General features: G+C 41.4%; 1 protein-coding gene across 6 annotated transcripts; it reads left to right on the forward strand.

Annotated features, from left to right (window-relative positions):
• Positions 1-3,053: 3,053 nt before the first annotated feature.
• On the forward strand, positions 3,054-21,566 carry LOC146979036 (cyclic AMP-responsive element-binding protein 5-like). 6 transcript variants are annotated; one of them, XM_085792165.1, is made up of 11 exons: positions 3,062-3,275; positions 5,725-5,791; positions 6,279-6,372; positions 8,316-8,425; positions 8,833-9,089; positions 12,181-12,307; positions 13,711-13,782; positions 17,367-17,720; positions 19,271-19,546; positions 19,644-19,752; positions 20,617-21,566. In XM_085792165.1, the coding sequence occupies exons 2-11, from the start codon at positions 5,738-5,740 to the stop codon at positions 20,751-20,753; spliced, it is 1,590 nt and encodes a 529-aa protein (XP_085648291.1). In that variant the 5' UTR covers positions 3,062-3,275; positions 5,725-5,737; the 3' UTR covers positions 20,754-21,566. The 6 variants fall into 6 exon arrangements, with proteins under 6 accessions (XP_085648296.1, XP_085648291.1, XP_085648295.1 ...); XM_085792169.1 differs by having other exon boundaries at positions 20,623-21,003; XM_085792166.1 differs by having other exon boundaries at positions 3,207-3,271.
• The last annotated feature ends 651 nt before the right edge of the window (positions 21,567-22,217 follow it).

The following is a 22,217-nucleotide window of genomic DNA, read 5'->3' on the forward strand; positions in this document are numbered from 1 at the left end:
GCTGGCCTGTGTTGGACCTGTTAATCGAGCGTTAAAATGGCCTGTCATAAACCACTGGCCAGGGACTTCAGCAAACAACCTCAAGACCTGAGAGCACATTCACTCTCTTTCTGACTGCTCTCTGTTTATCCAACCATATAAAACACTGCATCACACACACAGATTCACTGCTAAGTTGGAAACTTTCCATGGGAATTAACAGGAATATATGGGAATAAATCCGAAATTTACAAAATTGAAGGTTGGCCCTTAACAGGGAACTTAGTTGGGGAAAATATATTGTAGCATAATCTTGGCTAAAACACACTGCTTACTGAAGGGCTATTGAGACCATGCCCCCTATATGCACTGTGCATGGATGTCTACTTATGACAAAACAAAATATTTACATTTAGGTTTGGATATGATACAGTTTGTTTAAATTACCCCCAATTTCCAGTTAATTCCCATAAATTCCCAATAATTCCCATAAATTCCCATTATTCCCATGGAAAGTTTCCAATTTGGAATATTTCCCAAATTCCCCAGCTTAACTTCCCATGGAAAGTTTCTAGAAATTTACCAGAAATTTACTGGAAATTTACCACCGCTTTGCAACCCTAACTGCTAACAATAAGTATCACACACACTCACACAAGCAGCATGACATCACCAGCGTCTACCGTCTCTCACACATGTACAGTATAGAAATCCAGTGACTTCATCCACCTAAGACAGATGTTCTCTCTTACACACAAACATGGAGACACACACTCAACATAAACACGCTCATTACACACACATGGTGTATCAGACCTGTGACAGTGACGCAGTTACCAACACCATTACGTAAATGAGAAGTGCTAGCATGTGTTGTGAAATGCAAGAGAGAAAGGGAGAGACACAGAGAGAGTTTATGGTGCATGACATCATCTGATCTGAGGTCCGTGGGTGGCGCACAATACAGCAGTTTGGGATAGATTTCAGCCTAGCATGGATTTTCTGATTATCAAGCTCTTTTTCGCTGAAGCTAAACCGGCCAACCAAAACATAACTCCAATTTACACATGCTGTATGGTGTGCACCAAACACACCAGTGGGTCTGCATGTGAGGGCAGAGCTGGATGTAAATTTAACTCTAACTATTACATAATCTGATGACTGTAACTCGTATACTTGGATGCTGTTTAAAGTATCTGTTTCCATTTACTTTATAAGTCACACATTACTCTGCAATTCAAGGATAGAAATAGCAAGAAACCACAATACACTGTGTCAACAGCTGAGCCAGATAAATGATGTAGCCACAGTGAGCATAATGCTACATGGATGTTAAGGTCACTAGGTTTGTTTGACCTTTGACCTGAGGCACCGTATTTTTACAGACAAGGTGACATCAAGCTCCGAGCAGGCAGCTTTCTAAAAGCTCCCAGTCTGACTGTTAAAAGCCATGCTGAGGTGAAGATGCCAGATGGTAATGGCTGGTATTGCCACTGAGTTATGGAGGTAGTTGTAATCTCAGTGGCATTGTCTGCTCCAGGGCAGCAGCAGGAGACTTCCTGGCTGCCGTCATACACTTTTCAGTGTGACTGTGCACTGTTTAGAGACACACACACATACACACGCGCGTGCTGTAAAACATCCCCTATCTGCACTGAAAACAAAACTCAGTGATTCACATCCACATGGGGAAGAGCTCAAAACACAGAGTGACATCATCACAACTTCCTGTTTCTCCACGTTGCCATGGCTACCAGAATTTGCATACTTTCTGCGATTGGCTGATGATGAGTCAGAAGGGTTCGGTCCCATGTTGCACTTCAACCACAACAAAACCATATCCCTCTGTTCAGCCCCAGCCCAGCTGGTGCAACGGAAACCCTGACCAAACATGGCAGAGATATTACTCCATGGGTTAGCTCATTTAGAAGTGAATGACCGAGGACCTGGTGTTTTGAATTGCCAATGGGATTTCAGACATAACTGAAGAAATCCCCAAACAGCAGGCATTTGTATGCTCAAAGATGAAATCAGTGCAATTTCACAAAAAAACACTAAAGAGCATGTTAGAGACAGAATACTTCATATCTCTATCTGGCAAACTATATATCGTAGAATAAGAGCTCTTCTTTTAATATAAAACACAATGATGAACAACTATTTGAACTCTAGGAGTTTTCCTGTGAACAGTCTGTGTCCTCTACACAAACTTAGGGCTCTTTGCCCTGATCATGACTTATGACATCATAATAAACACACAATGGCCACCAGTGTGTGACTGTGGATCTACTGATGGTAACAATAAAGCCAGTCTATCACAGTGTGTTGCACTTTATCAATCAGCATTCAGTCCTCAGAGACTTTAAAGCTGTTAAATCCCTAATGTGTTTTATGATCACTGCAATATAGTAGATGAGCATAAATTGTAGGCTAAGTCTGTCTGATTGTTTGAGGTGTGGGTTCTTTCACATAGCCTGTGATATCTTATTAGTATTTTCATTGCATGGTTGTCTGATGAGTTTGAGCTAAAGAGTTGTGAGAGGCAGTAGACTACAATTATTTTAGGTCAATAGATAAAACAAAGGGTCAGTGAACAATTTATCACAGTGATGATGATGATTACTGTTATCATAATAATAGCTGTTTTTGTTGTCATGCTAACATTAGTAATCTTTTATTGGTGTTGGCATTAGGCTACTGTCTACCAGTCCTTTAATTACAGTTTCATAATGTCTTGCTGTCTTTTGTCGAGATAATTTCGAGACAAAGTTCGACCTAATTAGTCTTCAAACCCTGTCTGTGTTTGATAATAATTATTATATTTCGAGATAAATAAAGCGCCATCCATCAGGAAAGTTTCAAAACTCCTGGGGCTCGAGCTCATTTCGACGCATGAACTCGATACAGTCGCTGGGACGTCCCGTTCGCACAGACACCGAGAGTGAGGAGGGGGGAGAAAAAAAACTGGGTCTCGTCCACCCACCCGGTCTGCCCCGTGTCCCGTCACGTTGTCGCTGGTGTGTCTCATTTGGTTTTTGTGTCGGTCCAGGTCCAGCACCACGCTGCCTGTCCCCGTCCAGTCCCGTCCCGTCCCCCTACCGGCCGGCGTCGTAACCCCGCCCCCCCTCCTCAATCCCTCTCTCCGTACGGGACCGCAATGATTTAGAAGTTCAGGAATCCCACGTGACGTCACCGGGAGGGTGATGTAATGCTTCTGTAAATAGAACGTATTGTAATCTCGCTCCAGTCCAACGTGGTTCCTCTCTGGAGCGCCGCTTGTCCCGCTCTACTTGTAGGTAAGCCTCATCTACTTTCATTCACAAAACTTTAAACTCGCCAGCCGCCGCTCTCCTGACGCTAAACATCACTCTGCTGGAATTGCTTTTACACCTTAAAAACACATTTTTTCAACGGTGCCGGAGTTAAGTTAACGGGGCAAGTTCTTTTTGTTTTTTTGGCTAGCTGTCCCGGTGAAGTCTCATCACCAGGCGGACGTCGGGCTGAGCGCGAGCGTCTATTTGGGGGGTGTGACAGCACTCTGAATACAGCTGTGCCTGGCTTGTTTATGAGTTGAACAGGTTGTTTTAGCTTGAAGCAGCGGGGGAAGGAAACACACCGGGTCATGTTCTGGAGACATACACACCGGTACTGACCAACCGGCCGCCTGCCGGAGGGACCTGCTGGTCAGAACCGCTGCTTACTTTGAGCTGAATGGGTTCCAACCAAGCCGGTTCGATGTTAACACTCATCCACCAAACATGGCAACTTTAGAGAAGTAGTAAGTAGCCTAACTGAAGTTGGCTGATTTTTTTCTCTTTTTTCTTTTTTCTTTTTTTTCCAAAAAGCTGTGCGTTATGACTCATACAAGCACAGGGTGATTTTAAGAGTTGTGTGTGTGTTATGTCATTCAGCATCATTGCAGTGATGATCATATAGGGCAAAGACACGAGGAAGAGGCGGGAAAAAAGCCTTATAATTTCGTTGCCCCCAAAGACTTTTTTTTTTTTTCCAACGCAGACATTAATCCGTCTTAAATTGGCAACATGTTGTCTGGTCAGTTGTTGGATTTATGTATTAAGGATGACGTCATTGTGATTGATGTAACCACTCTGACAGAAGGTTTTGCTGGAAATGTGCTGAGTCTGCTCATCTTGTACAATCGCTGCTGAAAGGAGGAGGGGAGAGGTAATAGTGCCATAGTGAATGATAGTGAATGATGAATCACTTCAAGTTTATCAGTTTTCATGTATCTGTGAATGATGACGTGATATCACTGCAAAGAAGGACATGTGATAAACTGTAGTAAATGAAGAAACACCTTTTTCAACAGAGTTTATAAGTTATTTAAAGAAATTGTGGTGTTGTGAGCACTTAATCATTCTGTCTTGTAGCTGACACAAACATTGGCTCCACACGCGCACACACACACATACACACGCTTATGAAGTCACCTTGCCTGGGGTTGGAAAATGGGGGCTGAGGCAGGTTCAAACCTGTCAGGAGTAGTCCTCCCTCTACCGCCTCCCACTCTCATTCCTTCTCTCTTCCATTCATTGTGTCCTCCTCCTCCTTCTCTCCCGCTCTCTCTCTCTCTCTCTCTCTCTCACTGCCACTTGCCCTTTCCATTCCCCTCTCCATCACCCTAATGTCACCCCCCCCCTCTCTCTCACACACACACACACACTTTCCATTTCTTATGGAAGCATGTACTTTTGCCCCCTCTCTCCTCTCTTTAGCTCTCACTCTTTCCCATAACATCAGGACCCACTTTGCTGTCTTCTCAGCCTTCTCTCCCGCTCACGCAAACCTTGAAGTTTTTCAGAGCACGTGTTGTACCTATGAATATGTATCCAACACTTTTTCGCATAGCCATCACCTCCGCCCAAGCAGTCAGACACCTTTTCTTCCACCTCCTCCACACTGGAGCTAAGAGGATGAGAGGTGGAGGATGACCTAATGACCCTCTCTGTCCTACTACAAGTGTGTGAATCTTCGTTGATGACATGCAGCTTGGAGGAATGCCTGAGGTCAGGGAGTTGGAGGCTTCTTCCTTTGCACTCAGTGGAAAGTGAAGGGCCAGCAGCAGTAGCACTTCAAATAAGTCCTGATTACCCACCCATCACTGGCCTAATATGCCCACAGAAGAGCTGACTGGGTCAAGCCTGGGTTAGTGTGCTGTGAGCGGGTTCACTGATGTGCTGTGTTGTGCGTTTGCGCTGATATTTTTATCCTGTGGTGACTTGATTTTTATGTTATGCGGGGCGAGCATGCAGCCTTTCATCACACTGGTATCATTAACTGATGCCCCGATGAAAGCCTAATTGTAGGCTGAAACAATCGCACTGCACATAGCACTTTAGAGATCATGATGCTGTAAGACTTTGATGCCATTTGGTGCGTATATGTTATTAGTATTGAGTAATGAATAGTTAGCGAAAACACAAACACATTCTATGTATTACTTGTCCTAATAAAAAATGACTACCTTCAGTGTACAGCTGGCACCAAGGGGATAATTGTTCTTGAGATAAAGTTGAGTCTCAGGGTGAAACATCCATCATCTGTGGCATCTACCTCATTACACGTTGCCTCAAAACGTGATAATAGGAGGATTGCACAGGCTTATTGTGTGATTTATCTCTGTGTATAAAACGGAGAACTACAGACTGACAACTAAATGAAATCATCATACGATTACTGTACCGCAACAGTTCATGTTGTTCTTCTTCATCTTCTGTTTTCCAGGCTTGTGGATGACATGAATGACAAACAGGACAGGCCTTATGTGTGTGGTGCCCCGGGCTGCTCTCAGGTCAGTTGGATACAGTTTACCTATTCCTTTAGGAAAATATATAATAGGCTTTATGCAGAGCTCCACTACTTCCTGAACTTAAACAAGCTCCTTTATTTCCTGTCTTACATTATTGGACAAACTGATTAATCCAGTCTGTCCAATAATGTAAGACAGGAAATAAAGGAGCTTGTTTAAGTTCAGGAAGTAGTGGAGCTCTGCATAAAGCCTATTACTATTTTTTGTCACATGGCTGTTTAATATGTGCATTAAAATGTACATTGATATACTGTTGAGGCTTTGCTAAAATAAAATCCACAGAAGGATAAATCATTACAATTATCATGATAAGAGTAAAGATAAGAATTAGAAAAAGTAAATTAAGAAAAATTATGTGGTATAGATGAGATAGAGTCACCTGCTGATTTAACTGAGCACCTCCCATGTGTCGTGTCGTACAGCTGCACCCATCTCTTCATGTCTTTCTCACTCTGTCGGTGTGCTGCAGCGCTTCCAGTTAGAGGAGCACCTGATCATCCACAGACACAAGCATGAGATGACTCTCAAGTTCCCCGCCATCAAAACGGACACAGCTTTCACAGGTGAGACCAGCACTGAACTGTTCCTCCAGCACCCACCACTTTGTTCAACATCAAACAGGTGTTTAGTTCACGCACTGTGTGTGTGGTTTCTCTGATCCTCTGGGGATATTTAGCTTTTAATTAGCAGTTTTCCCCCTCATCTTTCCCCTTAACCACCAATTCTGTAAGCTTTCCCTTTTTTTCACCACTCACACTTGCTATATGTCACTCTGTTCAGCTGTTGTCTGGCTGCATGTGTGTGTGGTGCTGACCTCTGTTCAGGATCAGTGCTCGATGAAAAAATGATGATGCTACGTTATACAATATGAAATCAGATAAGCTTGATACAAGCCTCATTCCCTCAGATAGTCTGCGCTGTGAAACAGAGCTGCTCATGTTGCAACATGTATAGAATACTCCATCAGATTAGACCAAACTGATAAGGCCATCAGCCGAGACCCCCCTTTGATTTTAAAGAAGAGGTGGGGAGTGGTTGTACATGTGTCAGCACAAACCAAAATATCCTCATCCTAAATATCTCACTCTTTGTTTGAACGTCGTGGAAAAATAAGGGAAACAGGAGATAACGGAGGGACTACACGGATGTAACCATTTCTAAACAGGAAGACTTTACTAACTAGCTCTAAATCCTGGTTTTATTGTGGTGTACACCAGACAAAAACATTATACTGCTGATCGACAGAGCAAATATTTACCTGTATTAGATTGTATCAGTGTCAGTTATTATGACAGCAGCGGTTACATACTGTAAATACATGACAGTAAGTTTTGTGACAAATTATTACTTCTAATACGTATTAATTTGCTCAGTATTTATAGGAGATTATTTGAGCAGAGATCAGATAAAAATGTTGTATAAATGTCAGAAGATATGGGGGAAAAAAGCATTTTCAATTAACTATCATATACAGTACAACACAGTAATACTGTTGTTGCTATTTTTGCTTGAAAACCTACTGATAGAATTACATTTAGTTGATCAATTACTGATTGAATCTATACGATAGTTACATTAAGAAAAAAAAACTACTTTAAGAGATTTGTACATTTTTCATATTCGTCCTCTACTTTGAAGGCCTCATTTTTTCCAACTGAATAGAGGTGACATCTTGTTTAAAACAATGAGAATTAATTTTTTTTTAAATTAATTTAAGGGAGAGATCTTGTGTCCTGCTGTGACCATCTAAAATTTTCTTTAAATGCTTCTTATGACTGAAAAAAATATTTCTTTCAAAAACTCAAAAAACCACAGTTGGTACTAAATGTAACAATTAATTATGAATAATGCTGTGGTTGGTTCTCCACTGAGACATTAAATAAAACAGATTTGCAGTTATTTAAAGGCTAAATGGATAATCTTGTAGCCAGTAATTTGAGACATGTTTTTGCTTCAATACTCCAGAGGTACGTCACAGCTCTAAGGTCATAAATGTAAAAGCAATCTGTGCAATAGGTTCACATTGAGTAGCCTCACCATCCCAGTATTTCTGCGTCACCATGATCGTCTCGCTGCAGAGTCTCATGGTCAGAACACTGTCTGTAACCATGGAAACAGCTGTCTGTCTGGACATAAACATCAGCATGACATCTAACCCCTGCAGACTCTCCCTCTGCGTCCTTTTTTCTCTGTGTCTCTGTCCTGCAGCCTGTCACACCTCCTGCAGGAAGTCTTATGTCAAAACAAAGAGCCCAGCCGACCTTTGACCGCTGCATGTTTAGACGGCCCAGAGAGACAGACTGATGTTATCACAGACAGAGACAGAGAGAGAGAGAGAGCATGGCTGGAAGCTGGCTTGTTTCTCCACTTGGCATCATAATCTGGGAGATAGTTGATTTAGGAAGCAGAATAAGCAAAAACAACCACATCAATGTCTGCGCATTTTTAAAAAAAAAACCTGTCTCTCCTTTTTGTGTGTTTGTGTATTTGTGTATGATGCTTCCAGACCAGACGCCGACGCCAACCAGATTTTTACAGAACTGTGAAGCGGTTGGTCTGTTCAAGGAGATAGAGGAGGAGTTTCTTCAAGCACAAGAAGAAGAAAAGAGCAAACAGGTACATTTTCAAGAAAATATAAAGCCAAATTAAGCAGAATTCATAGTCTTTGGCTGTGGTTAGACACACACAGACCTGTCCCTCATTACCACTAGGTGTTAGTCACGTCTGTCAGGTTTGTGTTTTGAGTGACACTTGAGCGTGAGCGAGATAAAAGAAGTCAGACTCAATTAGGTGACTGCAGATATCTGACCTGCTGCGAGGAAAGACACACCAGGCGATCACATTCTCCTCTGCAAAAGAAACAGCTAGACATCAAACACACAAGCACACGCAGACACACACCTAAACAAATGTATGCACGCCACGCATCACTGTCACAAAACACACACAGATTGAAAAGCAGAGAGTGCCCTCAATGTTCAAAAATGGTCCCAGCTGTATGTTGCTTCCGCCTCTCCCCACAGACGCTTACCCATAATGGGCCGCCCTGTATGAACCAGCACCAGCTCAAACCCCAGCTTCAGCTCCAGCACCCACCCCAGTCTCAGCACCCACATCCCCAGCCACCCCTGCATCATCCCCAGACCCATCCGCTGCAGCATCCCCAGTCCCATGGCCCCTTGGTGGGCCCCAGCTGCAGCCTGGCTGCTCAGCAAGCCCTGACATCCTCCCAGTCTGGATCAGTCATCAACCAGTCTCCTTCCACACTCTCGCACTCAGGGTGAGTATGAGTACGGCCCGGGTGCATGCATACACACCTTCACGCATGCAATCATCCAAAGACACATATACACACACAGAGATATTACTTCAACTGTCCATTCATGCAGCAACACATCCCATACACACATATTCCCTTTTAATGTTGCCTTTTCTCACTCTTTCTTCCCCTCTTTCGCCCTGTCTCGCCCATCCTGTTTTGGAAGTATTATAACTCATTCTGTCTGGCACAGACTGGCATTTCCCCCCTGCATAATTTATCACTGCACTAATGAACTGAGAGAAAGAGGGGGGAAAAAAATCAAACATCAATTTACTGAGAGAACAAAGTAATAGCATGAGATGGAGAGCCGCTGCGTAACACCCACTCAAACCCACTGACACTATACCACCCGACTACTGCCTCTGTTTTGTCTTTTAAGACTCAGAGTCTCTCTCTCTCTCGGCGTCTGGGCAGCTTCCAGGCTCCCTGGTTATCACCCAGTTCAAGAGACAGATTAGAGGAGTTCCTGTCTTTCATCTGACCAGCTCCCAGCAGCTGCTCCCACTCTTCCTGACAGTTCAATTTTGTGGATTTGTGAACTACACAAGACACTCAGTCATATTAGAATATAAAGACATATACTATGGGTTTAGTGCAAATTTTCACAGCAATTTTAATCACAGCCTGCTCTTTAATCAGAAAAGTGTTTTGTTAGACACTGCCCATGTCAAATTTAAATTTGTTCAATCAAAAAAAAAAATCTAATTCAGAATGCCTTTAGGCAATGAGAACAGGTGGGATCATCATAATTGAAAATACACGATACACTTTAATCATAGTGTAAAATGAAGTGCACTGATTTAATAAAGATTGAATATAGAGCATTAATATATTTCACAATCTTAATCGGGCAGATTTGTAAATTACATAAATTATATTATATCTCTCTATATTTATGAATTTTGGACTACCAATGACAACATGTGTATTACTGAATTTTTCCAATTTTTAAGCATATATAAACGTAAATGACCATTTTCATAAAATTACACTTCAAAATTTAATAAAACAAAGAAAAAAAAGATTTGTTTTCACCTCATAATATTTTCTCAAATTTAGTTCTTCCCAAAGTGAAGTGAATGAAGCATCTTATGTATGTCTAGTGTCACTGCTATTTAACGTCTTTTGCAAATTGTTTTTCAACTGTTACTTCAACTTCTTTTGAATTTCAAACAATTTCAAATCAAACAAATGCAAAAAACTGTAGCATTTAAATTCAAATTTTCCTCAGTTAAATTGTTCTTAAAGTTTTTGTATAGTTGAGTCATCAGCAAATATGTTAAATAATGCTGTTTCATATTTCCTTTTTTGGCGTTGTTTATTTTTGTTTTTTTTTTCTCTCATCTTTTGGACCTTGTCCGTTTTTTCTCTTAAATGGAAAATATACTGTAGTGACAGACAGGAAGTGATGGGAGGATGTCATGCAACAAAGGTCCGCAGCCGGATTTAAACTGGGGGCGGTTACACGGTCAACACTCTAAATCCCCCCAGGATGATTCTCATTTATGAGACTGTTTTTAATACTTAAAAGACTAAAGAGGAATTTTGAACTTTCCCCAAATCTCAGTGTTACAAAAATAAAAGCCTTCTTATCTCCCACCAACAAGTCTACAACTGATTTCAGTTTGAAACACATACCGCAGATAAACCAAGCTTCTATCACAGCTCTGCAGTTGACGTGATGAGTCAAGGTATCACAAGTAAGTCAGTGAATAATACGGCCCAAACATCTGTCCGGGACGTGACGGGACAGTGAGAGATCTGACAGTCGATCATGCTGCAGTAAATCAGTGCCAGCTGTATTCAGACAGACATGTTAGTCAGTGAAACCAGCTAAGTGTTACTAACTGAACCATGGAGCGGCTGTCTGACTGTTTCCCCTTGTGTTTACCACCGGTTTCCATGGCAACCTGGTCTCTGAGTGTCTGGCTGTAGGCCCGGTAGAACTGTTGTGGTTACGTTAGGAAATGTTGTTTTGGTTTGTCTGCACTGTGTTGTATGTTAAACGGGCCGCATACCCCAGATTCAGTGATGACATCATTACCGATGACCTCAACGCGGCCACGGAGGCCCACGCCGTCCGATTGGCCGCGAGCCAGAGCGGTTAGGTCAGCACATGGCACCCTGGGTCTCTGCATCCCCCGCTGTGATCCCTTAGCTTCTCTCCTCCCTCTCAAGCTGTCACTTTTTTTTCCTTCTCTCTGTTTTCTTTCACTATGTTCACCTCATCATAGTTTCCATTGTCAGTGCTTCACTTCAAACCTCTGTTTACCCCTTTTTACTCACATACAATAACATTTACATTTTGTTCTCATTTTTCGACAAAAAGTTTTGGTTCATCCAGATTACAAAGCCACATATTTTCGCACTTACCTCTAGTGGTTTGCAGCTATGTGTTTTCAATTTTTGTGCCCGCATTTTTGAGATATTTACTTTACCTCACCGGATTTGACTGTACTGACATTGCACAGCTCATTCAGTGCCTTAAATATCTCCAGTTGTTATAAAAGGCGACCAATATTTGATCTTCAATTAGGAGACCTAGACAACAGTGTGTTATTCTGGATATTTCACAGAGCATGGATTTCTTCAAGACAGTTTTTACGCTATTTCCAGTCACCACCACATCCAGGGAAAACACAAGATAAACACATAATTATTTTAAATGTGCTTCTTCTTTATATATCTTCTCTCTCTCATACAATGAACAGAATAACATTCACATTGTGTCAGGCAAAAAAATTAAAAACCTCTTGAGGTAAGTGTGCAGTTACATTTTTAAAATAATGTTGGTAAACCAACCCTTTAAAAAAACAGTTAGCTCCAGTGAATATAACTAAATCCTTCCACTATTACTCCCCTGATTAATCCATCACCACATTGACTTTTTTTCATATCCATCTATCTCAGTCTCATCTGTCATTAACGCCGGGTTATAAATGTTTCAATTTGCACCTCTCCCTCAACCTGGATTAATGAAACCTAATCTGCGGCTAGCTCCCTGGCCTGACCTGTCCCTCTCTCTGTCTCGTTCTGTGGCTGACCACAGCCCAGTTCCAGGGCCACTGTCCTCCCTCCTCCACATGCGGAACAGACACAGACAACCGCTGCCAGCCTCCTTACCTGGCACGCTGCCAGACCCCGCCATGCAAGGGGCATCTGCTCAGCACATGACTGTAAGTATGAGACACCGGTTACTCACACACATGCAGTTGCATTCAGACACGTATACGTGGTGACTTTTTCATCATCGACAAAATAAAAATAGAAACAAACAGACATTAGGACATAAACAATAACAAACAAAACAAAAAAGGAAAAGAAAAATCATCATAGTGTGGATTATTTTGTTATATTGGGTTGTCATATGAAGGTTGACAAACTGACAGCCGCCTAGTTGATGTGGTTATACCCAGTTGGTGTTATTATGAGGAAAGTTTGGAGATTGGGATTGAAGTGTGAGGAAGACCAACACTGACAAAGTGTAATGCAGAGTCAGAGGATTAATGATGTACAGGACTTTGTACTGAGTTTAATGTTTGTTTTTCTTATTTGTATTACATGGAAAATGTATTGTTGTGTATTGTTGAGTTGATTTCTTCTAGTCTGATGTCTGTTTGTCTGCTGGTATTGAAACAACCATGTTATGGTGAAGAAGAATTTTCTGAACTGAAGATGAACTTTTTAGTAGGAGGAGTGGGTTTATAGAAGTTATAGATATCATTTCTATGGTTTATTTCAGCTGTACATACTGGTAGTGACAGAGGTGGAGTAAGTCATGTCAGTTTGAGAAGGTCAAAGGTCAAAAGCAGCTGGTTACTCTTCTTAGTTTCCATGCAGGGACGTGTTCTGTGTAGATTTAAAAAATTAGGAGTGCGAGCCGAGGAGACTTGCATAGATATAGATGTTGGCTTTTCGTCATTGAGAGTGATACTTACAGTGTTCCCTTTGAAGTCACTCATTCATGAATCAGTCTTAACTGTCTGATCTATGAATACAACCTGCATGAGGAGATTGTTGCTCATTCAGTGTTGAATATACTGAAGTTGGTGGGAGAGGAAGTTCTGGTTTAAAACAAATTTGAAACATGTCAGCCTTTTGCCTTTCCAGTAAAATGTACTGACTTTAAATTAAGAGACGATTAGCAGCAGCCATGGCAAATAGATCATTTATTTTTGGGACGATTTTAATTTTAACGCTATAAAGCCAACGAGACAGTTTCTTTGTTCCACCTATCCATTTCCTATTTTGATGCTGTGTAGTTATGCGGTAAAATGGAGTTTAAATATATTATTTGTGTTTGTGTTGAGGTATTCAATGGATTGAGTTGTGTTGTTATAGGGTGAATATGCATAATGATTTATAGATGCAGGGATAGTGGCCAAAGTGGTCAAGATGCCCGAGTTAGAAATATTCATGGCTGACAGAAAAACTCACTTCGCTCTTCTGGATGAATTAATCAAAAGTGTCAAACTCCAGATGGATGTGACCTCGTGGGGAGCTCTTTATGTAGGTGCTGATGCTTTTTCTTGTGATGGTTGAAAGGTTATTTTTATGACAATTTTTTTCCCTCCTTCAGATAGAGAAGCAGATGTCTTGTCTAATGGCTATACCAGGTCCTGGACACAACCCCTCCTGTTCCTCGCCTCAGGTAGCTACTGACCAGCTCAGATATTTTCCTCCTGTCTCTGTGGATTGTTCCTTTCTTCTCGGGTAATGACATAATACAGAGTCTGTATGAGCACATCATAAATTACCAGCAACTTATGGTGATCCAATATCAGGTCTTTGTTTTGTATGAAAGCTGATTTTCAAATGTTGCAGTATTAAAGAAACAATTCAGTATTCTGGGAAATGCATATTTGCTTTTGTGAGTTCAACGAGAAGAGGAAAATGGGGACACAGCTAGCTTATCTCAGTCCACTGCTAGCATCACCAGTGTTCATGCACCTCTAAAGCTTCTAACCTTTACTAGTTTAGTTACATGCTATTGGTTAAATTTGTACAAAAACCAAAACCAAAATATAACTTTTTGCCATTTTGGATAAGGCCCTGACCAACCTTTTATAAAACTGTGAATTGTGGTTTATACCTTATTGGTTATTTACAGATTAAACCAATGAAAGATAACATGTTAATGGGCAAACTAAGATAACTGGCTGTTAGCTGTAGCCTCAGGAATGAGAGTGGTATTGATTTCTCATCAACTCTGTCAGAAAGCAAATAAGTGCATTGATAACTACAGAAATGGCTAACCACTCCTTTAAGTTTTTATGATTTCACTTTCCTCATCGTGACTCAAAAATCAAAGCCAAAGTTGACCACACCTGTATTATATCACATGTGCTAGCAAAAAGGCAAAGAGCACACTGATGAAATGCTCCTAGCAAAAGGTTTCTTGTGCTGAAAATACACCTCATGTTTGGTGAATACTGAAAAATCAAAGCTATTCAATGATTTCTGTAGCATTTTACACTTGATAGAGTGGGAAAAACATTAAACAGCTCACGCATGCCCAACTGTTATAAACAGACAGAATTTAAAGAATCTTTTCAGACCCTAAATGATAAAAATCTACAATATTAGAAGCTATTAGGTGTCAAACCACTTTATCAAGTGTATGAAGTTCAACACTGCCTTTGGTTTATTCCTTCCTGGTGGGGATGGACACTTAACACACTCACACACCACAGGAAGTCGCCATCTACATGCTCTCTCTGACTTTCTTGGTTGTTTTATTTACCTTGTGTCAACATGCCCTCTATCTCTTCCTCTGTGAATTTTACATTTCCTCTTTCTAGGTGCATGTAGTATGAATTGTTAAATATATGTGTGCTATCAAAAGCAACTTCAAAGGGAAAACTGTGAAATCTCCCTGCACCCACACAAGCACTCTCTCCCTTTCTCTCTCTCTCTCTCTCTCTCTCACACACACACACACACACACACACACACACACACACACACACACACACACACACACACACACACACACACTCACACATATACATATACATAAACAAGCTCTTACAGGTTATGACTCCATGTGTAGAGCTTGTATATAGAGTGGCAGATGAAAAGTGGTTTCGGGTTTCAGAGCCTCTCAGGTCGCGGGTTCAAATCTGAACCTCTCTTCATGTCTTGTTCATACACACGCATGCATACACGTCAACTTTATTCTGTTTTAAAGTCATTTTTCTCATCAGTTGAAATGTTTTGTATCTTCGAATGTGAAACATGACTTTGCTTCTGTAAAACCACGGTGGATATATTACCCTCTGCTGTACAGTAACTCCACACTCGGCTCAAGTCGAAAAGTAAACATTTGACAAGTGGATCAGTGTATCACGTACAGTTCCATGTCTTCATTCACTGATCCCTCATGACAGAAATATCAGTGTGGTGTGTCATCCAGGCCGTTGCGATCCATGATGTAATCGCCAGCCCCAGTGTCAGGGTGTTTCTATGTAGTAAACAGAGAAGAAATACTTGTGCCCCGTCCTGTTCAGTGTGTGTGCGTGTGTGTGTGTGTGTTTGACTGGCGGCCTGGCTGGCTGGCTGGCTGGCTTGTAAAGCTGGCACAGACAGCTCAGTGACCTCATCCTTGGCAGCCGCTAAATGTGCTCCCTTTTTTTTCGTCGCTCAATGGTTGAGAGAGAGAGAAAGACAGAGAGAGAAAGAGAGACAGACAGAGAGGGAGAGAGAGAGAGAGAGAGAGAGAGAGAGAGAGAGAGAGAGAGAAACTCAGCAGCTTCTTCTCTTAAAGAAATATTGTGTAACAGGGAGCAGATACCAATATTGCCAGAGAGGGGGGGTGATGTCATGCTCCAAACATGACCTCTCCCTCTCTCTCGCTCTCCTCTGCTGAGTGGAGGAGAAAGGTGAGATGAGGTTTAATTTAGCTCTTACAGTCTGTTTAGTCAGATGATACATGGGAATGATAAAGTGTGAAGGTATCAAGCTGCAGACGGCTGCATTTGCTGGAACACATTATCCATCTCATCTACAGTGGGCTGTGTTGTGGGCGATTAGGAGAAATGGAGATGGTGGACCAAGTTGGAGATTTTTTTCATTTTGAGACTATTTTCTATGATACTGTGAGGATCTATATCTAAAGATTGGCTATTTGGGCGTCTTTGACCTAAAGCGGCTTTTATGTTGGGGGGCTTATCTTCTGTGACCAATTTAGCTGGTTCCTGGGGGGTCACAGACACCCCACCCACAATGGAGACATGGAGATGGAAAATGTTTCCGTTGAATCACATGCTCTTTGTATATGAGTTTAGTTTACATTTATCAAAATATAACTTCTGGAAACTGTGTTAGGAAATGTTCTAGATCAAGTTCAGGTTACATATTGAGTTACATATGTTACATATTAAGATGCTCAGTTATACAAAACATAGCAAAGTGGTCTTACATTAATAAAACCTATGATGCTTTATGTAATGTTTGGAATCCAAACTTGTCTTGCCATAAATAATATTCTAGAAATGATTTGCAACGGCCAGCTTCATCGTTACCGGAAGCATGGCTCTAATTATCCCAGCATGGGCAATTTGGGAATCGAGTACATTTTTATGTATACACCCAGAAAACACAACACACACATATTCTTCAAAGGATAAGGAAGCCCTGTCCTACTGTTTAAAAAAATATAGAGGCGTCAAGAAAGGCATATGAACAGAAATATCATACATTTACACTGAGGGGAAATGTAATACTAATATTAAGAAAGAAAAGTAAAAGCATATACAGTATAAATAAAGTATTAGAGGAGACTTTAAGTGACTTGGAGTGCAAAATCTGTCTTTCTATGTTCATCTATCCGCTGATCATGGGGTCTCCTCATACGGTTCACAGGTTTCTTATATATCTCAGAGTGGAATCTGGTTGCATTCCCGAGGCCATAATAAATTCAGAGAGGAATGTGCCGTTTAAATGAGATGATATGGAAATATAGAAGTCATAAAGAGAATGTCAATCACTGGAGCTCCAGTCACCTCTGTGCTTATCTTTCTTGGGGGAAATGACATATGGACAACTCTTTGTCTCGGTGAGTTTAGAACTGGCTCTTGGCCTAATGAAAATGCCAAAATGATGATTTTTCTTTTGCAGAAAACTCCCAGAAGAGAAATTGTTATATTATACATAAGTTCAAATGGTCATTTCCTGATGACTGCATGTGTATTCAAAGCGGACCTGCTTTTTTTTTATCTCATCATCTCCACTCAGAGATCCAAACAGACACTGGCCCATCATTTCCAACAGCATCATCCAGGAATGGTTGCCATCAACAACCCAGTTTCATCCATGGGTCACATGATGGAGATGATGCCACAGCGCCACCAGGCACCTCCACTACAACACCACCACCATCATCCTCATCACCATCCTCATCATCCCCAGGTTCCAGCTCCACCCCTCTCCTATCAACGATGCCACGCCCCTCCTCCACAGCACCTGGGAAGCTCGCACAGCCACCAGCTTCACCAGTCAGGGAATGGACCGCACACTCAGGCTCACCAATCACCGCCTTCACACATGCACCAGGCTTCACCTCCTGCACCTCTGTCTGTTCCAGCACAGGTACGCAGCTTTACCTTTACTAATATATCAATAATCATCATAGACTGTATATAAAGATGGATTGTGGAGCACCACCTAAATCCCAGCTGATACAAAAATGAAGGCCAACTCGAGGCTAATTAATTTGCTGGCTAATTAAAGCAGAAGTAAGCGATCCGGTCATTTTGGCTAACTTCTTGTCAGCCGATGGAGTTAGCAGCCCCCGCCCTCGTCATGGATCTATTGGTCCTCGTCCCTACGTCACCACATTCACGCGCATGCCTTGGCTGCACACACAGCCCTTCATGTCGTTGAAGGGTTCTCTCTCCTCATTGGATAAAGCTTGTAGGATACAAGGAAAGTTTTCTCCTCGGCTTACAGCAGAGCAGAGTGACTGACAGACCCGTGTTTCAGACCAAACACTCTACATAAGTGATTGCTGTCGGGAGATATAACTATTTAAGACTTATATTAACACAAAAATTCCGCTTACTTCTGCTTTAACCATCAAAGCTAACAAACTAGGTGTGGTGAACATCTAACACAATCAATCAATAGCAGCTAACAACTAGACTCTCGAAACAGCCATAGCCTCATTTATGCATTACTCTCATGTGTTATTCAAGGAATATCAGCTTCTGCCATCAAACAGAAGGTTTAGAGTTCCACAAGCTCGACTGAACAGGCTGAGGAACTCTTTTGTCCCTCAGTCTGTCAAACTGCTAAATCAGAGTTTGGTCTCTAAATAGACCCTAAGGTTCATGTACAGACTGAGCACTGGGTGTTGCATCAAAGACACTTTGTAATGTTGGATTTATGTTGTGAGGAGTTAGGAGGTAGTTTGTGTTTTTCTTTAAATGTGACTTTTGAGGGTAACATTTATGCTTTCTGTAAATGTATGTTTTTTGTATTTTGTTATTATTTATGTGAAACTTTGGACGTCATGGGACGCAAGACAAATTTCAGAGTGATCTGATAATAAAGTATAATCTTAATCTTAATCTTAATCTTAACTATGCTTTCACTTTTCAACTTTAAACATTTTATAGAAATCATCACCCATGCAGAAATGGGCAATCCGAAAAAGTGTTTTGTATATGTATCCAATCCAATCCATTTATTTCTAAAGCACAATTAAAAAAACACAAAGGTTTCCAAAGTGCTGTACAGTAAAATAAAAACCACAAAACAAACTAAAAAGGCAAAAATCCTAAAGATAACACAATAAAACATAATAAATACCGTAAATAAATAAATAGACTATCCACCCCAGATAAAATATCCGTGCACATAAAATCAACAATCTATGTACACTGTAGCGTGGTTGTAAACATGTTTATTTCTGCTGTAGCCTAGTACAGTCGGCATCTTAAGTGTTAGTGTATGGGACTGACTTGTTTTTGGAGCCAGCCTCAGGGAGCCATTCAAGCTACAGAAGTTTTACTTTGTACTGTGTTGGCTTCATTTGTCAGCCCTGAAGCTTGGTAATACAGTACATGAATCACCTGACTTCATATTTCTGTATTTAGGCACAGTGGCTAATGTGAAAATGTTCTCTTTTTTATTTACAGTTATCACCAGCTGCACAGCAGATGCTACCCTCACCTTCTCATTCCCAGCATGCAATGCAGGTAGGTGTTAGCTGCAGTGTTGGCAGCCGGGCAGAAGGAGGAGGACCAGGCAACCGTCGCAGAAGGACATCGGAGCAGGACCCTGACGAGCGCAGGCAGAAGTTCCTGGAACGTAATCGGGCTGCGGCAACCCGCTGCCGACAGAAGAGAAAGCTGTGGGTGTCGTCGCTGGAGAAGAAAGCCGAGGAGCTGACGCACACGAACCTGCAGCTGCAGGTGAGGCATGCTTCTTTTGTGCACAGACAAGTACTTACACACACAAACACAATCCACGCTTCAAGGATACTTAGCGTTTTTCTCTCTGTGTTCCCAGAATGAGGTGACGTCACTGAGGTCGGAGGTGGGTCAGCTGAAGCAGATTCTGCTCACTCACAAGGACTGTCCTGTCACCGCCCGGCAGAGAGAGGCACAGGGGTACCCCAGTGAGTAAAACCCACATACCCTGTACCCCTCGCTAGAAATATCACCAGCTTTTCCAGACGCCTGACACCAATCATCTCCATCCACCAGTGAGGGTATAATTCAGATACATTATACCTTATTTGTGCACATAAGGGAATACCCCATGGTTACTGTTGTCTTGTTATAACAGCCCCCTCTCTACACATAGAGGGGCTTTAAACCCTATCTTACCACATGCAACTAAACAGCACTTAAGAGTCAAAACTCTGCTTTTACCCCCACAGTCTATTAGTACATGCACTTTTATTCCTGTGGAGAACCAATCAGGGGGATGCACTGCACTCTTAACTCTCCATTCAAAAGGAATATATTTTTCATTTTCATTCTCATTTAATGAACCAGACGTTGGTGGTGTTTGAAAGTGCAGTGCAGTGCTGTTCTTGCACTTGGCTGTTTTGCCTTGCATGAAGCTAGCATGGAACAAAATGCAGACCATGCCCATCTTGCACTCGAGTCAGGCTGAGGTTGATGTTTGACAATAACTGAACCTGTAACTAAATGAAAATAAAAGATACTGAAAACATACTGCACCTTGTGGCTTAAATGGAGAGCAGCCATTGTGTTTTAAGTGTTGAGCTTTGGAGAACAAAAAACGGATGCAATATTGGCATGTGTTATATTCATATATTTCTATTGTTGTCTTTTTACCTGTATGTACAGTATTAATTTGTTAAAATAAAAGAGATATTTTCCTTTAATCTCAGCTGTAATGGGTTTTCATTCATGTGTTGCTCACATTACAACCACATGCACACAAACCTGCACTAGAACGGACAATCCACACAGGATCAGTGACTTTGATTGATAGCTGTCTCTGTGTCCAGCTGCAGGGGTGAGCCCAGGAGGAAGTCCCACCCCTGTGGGTTCTGGGTCTCATCTTCAGGCCATCCAACACAACAGCATCTCCACCTCCTCGACAGCTGCAAGCGACACAAGCCACGACCCCCAGCCTGGACGCTAGCACTCATCATAAAGACGAGGGAGGGGCTGAATCCAACCAGACTGAAATACCTTTGTGTCATAACAACACTAAAGTCTCACCGAACTGTGGATCCATGTCTCTTTAGATTGTAGATGAAATACTTAACTGGATAGACAACTTTATAAATCCATGCAAACGCTGTGGTATTCTCATCTTTTCTGGTTGCAGAGGATATTCATGGTGTCATTTCCATAACAGGTGCAAAAATATCCTTTTCCGAAAGCCTTGTTAAAAACTGTGACGTCACACGGCAACTGGATTCTGTATTTGTTCAGAAAATGTCTGTTTCTGTTCACAGTAATCTGAGCATTGCCTGCTACCCACTGACTATGCACACTGACCGTCATCACTCACCATTTCACTCCTCTCTTGCTCTTTTATCTTGCACTAATTAAAATGAAAAACAAAGCCTATATATTTGTTTATATTTCTAACTGAGCAGCTGCAGGTGCACACTTTATGCCTTCTCTTTGAAGCAGAGGCAGCTTGCCAAAACTGGGTATTTTTCTACACATACAGACAGAAAAATGTTTATTAAAGTATATTAAGATTTGAAGTCAACCCCTGTCAAAGTCCTCTATCTTGGAAAGCCATTTAAATCTGATGATTGCACATGTTTTCCTTTTTTTTCTATTTTATTTTTAACACGACTGTCCTGAAAGTTTAAATAACGATAAAGTGCACCTCATGTCTGAATCCCTGTCAGATTAATTTAATTTACACTTTTTGTACTGTAAAAAACTGTCGACAATCGCTGTAAATCTAATGCTAAAATAAAAACACTTATTCTGGTATTTTCATGTGAAATCTATGCAACACAAAATGTCTCAGGAATTGTGTGGAGACAGTACAGCAGCAATGAGATTATCAGTGGGATTGTGTACATACAGTATGGTCTAGTCTGCCATCTAGTGACTGGTTTTGTTAGTAGTGGCCAACAACAACAGCTGGAGTGGTCAGCAAAGCAGATCACATCCTGTTTGATGCTTGGCTGATACCAACACTTCTAAACATACAAATAACCTGAAATTGACTTTTCCTGGTTTCTTTAAAGGTTTAATTTGACTGTAGCCTATTCATCATGAGGAAAAGAAAGTGTGCCTAACTTCAGAGTGTCATTTCCATATATAACGAGCTCTGTGGTGCAGAATATTATATTTGATATTTGATGTTACTCTTCCTGTTCGAGAACTCTTTGATGATATGGAAATATTTTTTGCATGTTGCATGCGTGCGAACACACATGGTTGTGTGAGTGTGTATTGTAATTTTAACTAAGTCTGGGAAGGCACTCCACCCTGTCTACCCAAACAAAGAGACTGCTTAACTATTACCAGATCTCATCCTGACACGCATTCAAAAGTATTTATGCACACACACACACACACACACACACACACACACACACACACACTTTCTTTCCACATATTATTGCTTTTATCT

This window comes from Trachurus japonicus, chromosome 11 (assembly GCF_045865225.1).
Source record: "Trachurus japonicus isolate A0001 chromosome 11, Traja_1.0".
Taxonomy (NCBI): Eukaryota; Metazoa; Chordata; class Actinopteri; order Carangiformes; family Carangidae; genus Trachurus; species Trachurus japonicus.